Below are 7,739 nucleotides of genomic sequence, written 5' to 3' on the forward strand. Positions count from 1 at the left end.
TTATTATAATAATAAATAAATTCATATTGTTATTATTAGGGAAAATAATAATACATATTCAATAATAATAATATATTACTTGCTACTATTAATAATAATAATAATAATATGTATTATTGTTATTATTATGGAAATTAATAACAAAGATTCTCTGACCGTTCCAGCGGTGGGCCTGTCTGAGGGCGCTCTCCATCACATGACCCCCGCACTGATCACATGACACGTCTCTGAACTCTGACCCCGTCTCTCCTCCCAGCTCGGCCAGCACACCTGCCACCTGAGCGGGACTGGCCAATGAGAGCAGCCGCTCCAGAGCCACGCTGCCGGTCATATCCATGGAGACGAGCACCGCTTGACCCTTGACCTCCGACAGCACGTTCTCCACAAACAGAGCTGAAGAGACACACAAACATGCTTTACACACACACACACACACTCTCACACACACACACTCTCTCTCACACACACACACACACACACACAGCTTGAGACCGCTCAAGATCAATATCCAGGCTTTTCCAGTTGTATTTTAATAATCATAATTATATATAATATAATTACGATTATTAAAATAATCGAGTAATGTTTAATAATAATAATGTTTTAGTAGGAAGTGTCTCCTGCTCACCAGTTTAGTACAATTATTTGACAAAAATTACAGTAACAACAATAATATTGTGAAATATTTCAGCAATTACTTTTTTTATTTAATAGTAATACAATTCAATTTAATTAAATGTAAGATTTTATATTATACATTATATATTTATATTATACAACAGCATTTTTATATGTATTACATTACATATTTCATTCTAATATACTGGTGCTTAATTATTATCAAATACTTTTAATGGTTCTTATTATCAATGTTGAAAACAGTCGTGCTGCACAATATTTCTGTGAAAACTGTGATATATTTTATTTTTCAGGATTCACAGGTGAATAGAAAGTTCAAAAGAACAGCATTTATTAGAAATATAAATCTACTGTAACATAAATGTCTTCACTGTCACTTTTGATCTATTTAATGCTTCCTTGATGAATAAAAGTATCTTACTCCAAACTTTTAAATGGCCACGTATCACGGTTTCCACAAAAATATTGTGCAGCACAACTGTGTTCAACATTGATAATAATCAGAAATGTGTCTTGAGCAGCAAATCATCATATTATTATGCTTTCTGAAGATCATGTGACACTGAGTAATGTGTTTATGATTTTGAAAATACAGCTGCGCATTTTTGAAATTTGTTAATATTTAGAAATTTTTCTCGAGGAAAACAGCTGATTTAAACTGTAATAATATTTCACTGTTTTACTGTATTTGTGATCATATAGATGCGGTCTCGGTGAGCAGAGCTCATGTTCTACAGACGCGCTCTCTCTTCACCTTTCTCTTCGTCCTCTGTGAACCCCTCGCTCAGGCGCTCGCTGACGCGGCGGAAGTAGCTCACGCTCGTGGCGTCCAGTCTCCGTCTCTTGATCCCGTCCTGCGCGGGCCGCTTCTGACCCTTCTTCTGTCCACCCTTGAAATAGCGCTGACCTTTGACCTCCATCTCCTCAGCCATCACTTTGGTTTTATGCGTTTGTCTCTCAGATCCGGACAGCCGCGGCGTTCACACCTGAAATGGCTGTGGTATCAACTTAAATAGTTATGAAAAACAAAGAAAGGCCGGAAATATTTTCTGCTTGCGGCCCAGCCCCAGACCTGTACATCTTACATTACAAACATGATGCAGGACAACAACTCCATAAACGCAGTTTTGCCCTAAAATTCAAGATATTTTTTACTCATAAAGCCACAGCTGAAATGTTTTTGCGCGTCTGTGAGAAACACAGCGGTGTTTAGTTTCTGATTAAATCCGAGTTTTGAACGAATCGAGTGAATCTATGATTCAAAGACCCATTCTTAAAGAGCCGTTTACGTCATTCCTGAATGAATCCGCTGTTTTTAATCGAGTGAATCAATGATTCAAAGATCCATTCGCCAAAGAGCCGTTTACGTCATTCCTGAATGAATCAGCCGTTTGAACGAATCGAGTGAATCAATGATTCAAAGATCCATTCATAAAGATCCGTTCACATCATTCCTGAACAAATCACCTGTAATTTGTAATTTATAATGTCTACTTAATACATTCTCATTTAACACAAACATCACTTTAAATAATCTTCTGGGGGTATTTTCACAGACAAATGTAATTTGCGATGAATTAATCTACATGATCATGTTGATTATTCGATTAAAAGATGGAATCGATTTACTGAAATATACATTTATTATCTGAAAAGAAACATAAAAGTACCATGTTATAAATCACAGTACCATGGTATTGATGTGGGCGTACAGCCACAGACGTTTCTGTAGCGATAACTCGAAGTTCCATTCAACCTAGAGAATAAATAACCGCTATTAATACAGAATCGTACTGTAAAAACATACTAATCATGGTATTACCATGGTAAAAACCCCCCAAAACACAATGTGATATCGTGGTACTTTGATATAGACCGAGTTACTAGGGATATTTAAAGAATAAAACTATATTACCACAGGACTGTTATGTTAAAATCAATAAAACACGCGAAAAGTAGGAAATAATGCGAGCGACAATCGGGTTTTAGTCGATCAGTTGAGTTTTGATTAAGTTAATCAATCAATCAGCGAGTCACTAGATCAATCAGCTGTTGCGCTGTTAATCATAGCACATTTGATTAACACATTACTACTAATAAATAACAATAATATATTGCGCTTACCAGTGTGCTTCTGCTCACATGTGAACACGGAGTACAGCAGCAGGCGACGCGGCGTGATGACGTCAAAGCGACGTGATGTCACGCACAGCGATTTTAGGTGAAGTCGGGGTTAACAGCACAAATAAACATAAATGTCGTTTTTTTTCTTCTGAAATATAATTTTGTGCAGAAATATGGGATATTTTCTACAACTTAAGAATTTTAGCAGATCCTTCAATCATAGTTAGGCTTGAGTTTGTTATTTTGAACATTTACAGCATGTTAATATTATTTATTTTATTTACAATAAATTTCACAAATAGCTTCAATTATACAAATCAAAACAGATTTTTGTGGTACAGCGTTGCCACATGCCAACACTGAAACATTGATATTTTCTCAATTTACAGTAAAACTATGTTAGACAATATTGATTTGTGAATAAAAATATGCAATTTAATAACCAAAGATGAGAGAGATGTTCAGAAATTAGGTTAACAGAGCAATTTCTGGAGCACTTCAACATACTGCAATATATTGTTTATTTATTTATTTATTCAGAATAACAAGGAAATTAATAGAAATAAATTGTTGCTATATGATAACTCTGCACTATAGAGGGTTAAAATGTAAGAATGTTTTGGTACAGTAGCCACGGGGTAGAGATTACAGCGTATATTGAATTTATTTACCAATAAAGACATAATAAATTGAGTTTAACAGAATCGAACTCGATCAAACAGCCCCGCGCGCCTGTGTGGTGTGAACGCGCAGCGCGCTCCCGTGTCGCGCGCAGTGACTCAGTGGAAAGGTTTACGCTAAACAGCTGTTCCCCGGATCCGAGCGTCACCTCATCGGCCAAAAACATGTCCAAACTGGAGCAGATCCTCATCCTAGATCCTCCCATTGACCTGAGGTTCAAAGGTGAGTGAGTAGCGCGGACAGTCGGTGTGTTTTGGTGAAGTGTAAGCGGGTTTGACTCGATGTAATGCGGTAAGGGGTTGTAGGCCGCGGCGGATCCCCGAGCTCGAGTTGACTGACAGGCGGTTCTGAGGCGAAGCGCAGCGTGTTGTCGGTCGGGTTCGCACAACCAGGAAAAATAAAAATGACATTTTTCTCATTTTTTTTTGGATGTGTACCATGTTAATACCTCATGGAGTAGTCTGAATGAATCACATTACCATGGTTTAAATCAAAACACCGTCGGTTTACCGTCTGATACCATCCGTAATTATGTTACTACCACCGCGCTTTATTATGTAAGAGTGTATTTATTATATAATTGTCTGTGTGGCACTGCCCTGATTTAAAGACAGCCTTAAGTGACAATACCATGGTATTTTTTCTTTCCCAAGTACGTTGTTGAGCAGATGTTTTCATTTACTAAAATAAAATAAAATAAAATAAAAATAAAAAAATGCAATGGACACCCAGATTTATTTATAATATCAATAATATTGTTTGCAAGTATCATTTGTAGTTATTTATTTTTATGATATTATTTGTGTTATGTTTTTTACGTACTCATACTCCGAAGTAGATCACTTCCAGAACAGAGATTAACAGATGATGTACTCACCCGCTTGTCATCAAAGATGTTTGTGTCTTTCGTTCTTCGGTCGTAAAGAAATTACGTTTTTTTTTTTTTTTTTTAGGAAAACATTTCAGGATTTCTCTCCATATAATGAACTTCTATGGTGTCCCTGACTTTGAGCTTCCAAAATGCAGTTTAAAGTAGTGCCGCCAAACGATTAATCGTGATTAATCGCGATTAAATGCATCCAAAATAAGTTTTGTTTATAAATATATAAACAACATATTTTTTCCTAAATATATACATGCATGTGTTTGTACAGGATTTGTATATACATAACAAATATACACAGTGTACACATACATATATTATGTAAACAAACTTTTATTTTGGATGCGATTAATCACAATTAATAGTTTGGCGGCACTACTTTAAGCTGAATTTTGAAGCTCAACTGGACACCATAGATATCCATTATTTTGAGAAGAAAATCGCTTTAAACCTTTTTCCTCAAAACTTATAATTTCTTTACTTGTGAGGAAGAGCGAAGAGACCTGGTTATCTTTGGATGACATTTGTAATATTTGTGGTATATCGTTAATCTCAGTTATATCACTGTTTTGTTTTATTCATTTACTTATTTTCATTTAATAATAGTCATTTATTTATCTAAATATGTAATTATTTAAATATTTTTTAATAATTTATTTAATCATTTTTATTTATTAAAGTACTATTAAAGTATTTATTTACACTTTATTTACTGATTCCAAGTTTGTATTTATTTTAATCAATTCTTATTTATTTTAACCTCTGTTTTATTTATTTATTCATTAAAGTACTGTTAATGTACTGTTTTTATTTGCTCTTTAAAAATTTATTTTAGTCAATTTTTTAATTTAATTATAGTCATTTATTTATTTATTTTAACCTAAATATGTAATTATTTAATTTTTATAAAATTTATTTAATAATTTTTATTTATTAAAATACTATTAAAGTATTTATTTGCACTTTATTTACTTATTTCAATTTTATATTTTTTTTTAATCTATTATTATTATTTTTTTTTTTAATGTTTTTTTTATTTTTTTATTATTTATTAATGTTGTTTTTATAAAGTTTTTTTTTGTTTGCTTTTTTTATTTTTTTTTTGTCAAATTTTTTATTTATTTTACTCAAATTATGCATTTATTTATTTTATATACATTTTAATTTTTTTTTTTTTTTATTTTTTATTATTTTAAATCATTTATTTATTTAAATTTTTTGATTTACATTTTTTAAAAAAAATCTTTTATTATTTTACTATAAATACTATTATCAATGCATTTCAATTAATCGCGGTATATCTCAGAGTACCGTGGTATTATCAGCTGATGCATCCCTGTGCTACTCTAATTACCTTATGCTATTATTAAGGCAGTAGTACCATGGTACATTGATGTTAATACCATGGTACTTTGATTATATAGCGTGCCATGGTTATTCTAATGCCCTTCAGAGATGTACCTCAGATGTACCTCAGAGCTGACAGCACTGGAAGTACCGACTACAGAGGACTTATGTATGTTGTAAGTGATGGAGGTGGAACATCTCTGTGTTTGTCCTGTGAGGATGAATGAGTAACCAGCGCTGTGATACGGCCGATGCCGATTACCTGCATATTTCAGGAGGCTTGTATAGCGTAGGATGTTCTCTTTAAGAATGGTTTCCTGTCATCTATTAAGAGATGTCGTTGTTGCTTCTTTATTTGTGGACGTGTTTTTGTCATGGTCTGCAGTGTGATTGCAGAAATAAACGAGTGTGTTGTGCAACTAGTATTCAGATATTCAGCTGATGTCTAATAGTTGTTGTTGATTCTTTGTTTTTGTACGTGGCGTGACTGGAGGTTTTTCTTTTGTGTTAAACGTTTTTAATGTGAAAAGTTGTAGCTTTCTCTTTAAATGATTTTAAAATGCTTTTTTGCTTTGTGCCACGTTGTGATTGATTTACACTCGCTCAAGTGTTTGTGGTTGGAGAGATGCTTTAGAAGTCTCTTCTGCTCACCAAAGCTGCATTTATTAGATCATAAAATACATTAAAAAATGTGAAATATTATTAGAATATAAATCAGCTGTTTTTTGTGTGAATCTCTGTTAAAGTGTAATTTATTTCTGTGATGCGGCGCTGTATTTTCAGCATCATTACTCCAGTCTTCAGTGTCACATGATCTCTGGATGTTCAGGAGTTTCAGGACATCCTCGTTCATGAGATGCAGGGTCTGGACGTCTCTGATTTATGGCTGATTATTGACTGATCAAGATCTTAATCATGTTTTTTTGGGCAGGTTCTCCTGACAGTAAGTGGCAGCATGAGATGATGATTAGAAACAGATCTCTGCTGATTCGTCTCTGTGTGCTGGATGACGCTGCGGTCACAGGCTAATTTAAATCATATTATAATGTATACGAAATAAGTCTTAGTAAAAATAATTCCACCACAGGATGAAAGAATAAAAAAAGGCAATTGTGACACTTTTGTCTCACAAACCAGATTTTGTTTCCACCACTGAATAATTAAAGGTACTTACAACTTTTTCTCGCAATTATAACTTTTTTATTTTTATTTGAGTGTTGCAATTTTGCAATTAGCTACCTTTTTAATTAATTTAACCTTTTAAATTACAATTAACTCAGTTTTCTTATATCATGGTTGAAATGGGCTTTTATTTAATATTTGTTCATGTTTCTCTTTTTTATAAGCTATTTATTAACAGTTGAAAATGCATTCATGTAGTATTTGTTTTAGTTTTAATTGTATCTGGTTAAAATATAAAACATTATTGAACTGAAATATAGTGTGTTCATTTCATTGGGAGGAAATTTTTTAATTTTTGACCACCAGAGGGTTTAGAATTAAATTACTCTAAATAATTCAGATGATTAAATCAGCATCTTTATCTGTTGCATCGCATCTCAACGTTTTTTTTATTACGTCATCATGAATATTGCACTTTTTAAGTCACATTATTGTCATATTAAAATAAGTTGAGTTTTAAATATGCATCTCATATTTCAGTGTTTTTCCTTTTTTTTTTTTTTCATTGTGACATTATCATTCACATTCAAATAAAAGTAGCATAAAATAATATATATGTAATATATAAAATAAAATATAAGTACTAATGTAACAAACCAATAAATAAAAGTTTGACAAAAAAAAAAAAAAAAAAATTAAAAATTGATATATATATCATTGAAAGCGAAATATAAAAAAAAATTAATTCAAATATAACAAAAAATTCTGTTTAAATCAGTGACCATGTATCGCGGTCATATATAATATAATTTATCCGGTTTTCGGTTAATTTATATGAATGGACTTTTATATGATTTAAAGTTTACATGCTTTGTAATATGATTATTTATAATATAGTTTTTTTTTTAATAGCTTTGTATACAGAAAAAATTATTTCATTTAT

General features: G+C 32.3%; 2 protein-coding genes across 2 annotated transcripts in view; one reads left to right on the top strand and one right to left on the bottom strand.

The window, feature by feature from the left end:
- Positions 1 to 1,596, bottom strand: part of LOC109107570 (nucleolar protein 9-like) — a 12,217-nt gene extending 10,621 nt beyond the window's left edge. The window contains exons 1-2 of the mRNA XM_042719196.1: positions 1,394 to 1,596; positions 157 to 393 (exon numbers count right to left, since the gene is read on the bottom strand). Of these exons, the coding sequence (XP_042575130.1) occupies positions 157 to 393; positions 1,394 to 1,571 (415 nt within the window). The 5' untranslated portion in view covers positions 1,572 to 1,596. The remainder of the gene's footprint in view (positions 1 to 156; positions 394 to 1,393) is intronic.
- Positions 1,597 to 3,485: 1,889 nt separating this feature from the next.
- LOC109109495 (vesicle-associated membrane protein-associated protein A-like) overlaps positions 3,486 to 7,739 on the top strand; it is a 16,090-nt gene continuing 11,836 nt past the window's right edge. Inside the window, exon 1 of the mRNA XM_042719145.1 lies at positions 3,486 to 3,666. Coding sequence (XP_042575079.1) covers positions 3,609 to 3,666 — 58 coding nt within the window. The 5' untranslated portion in view covers positions 3,486 to 3,608. The remainder of the gene's footprint in view (positions 3,667 to 7,739) is intronic.

This window comes from Cyprinus carpio, chromosome B2 (assembly GCF_018340385.1).
Source record: "Cyprinus carpio isolate SPL01 chromosome B2, ASM1834038v1, whole genome shotgun sequence".
In the NCBI taxonomy this organism is placed as follows: domain Eukaryota; kingdom Metazoa; phylum Chordata; class Actinopteri; order Cypriniformes; family Cyprinidae; genus Cyprinus; species Cyprinus carpio.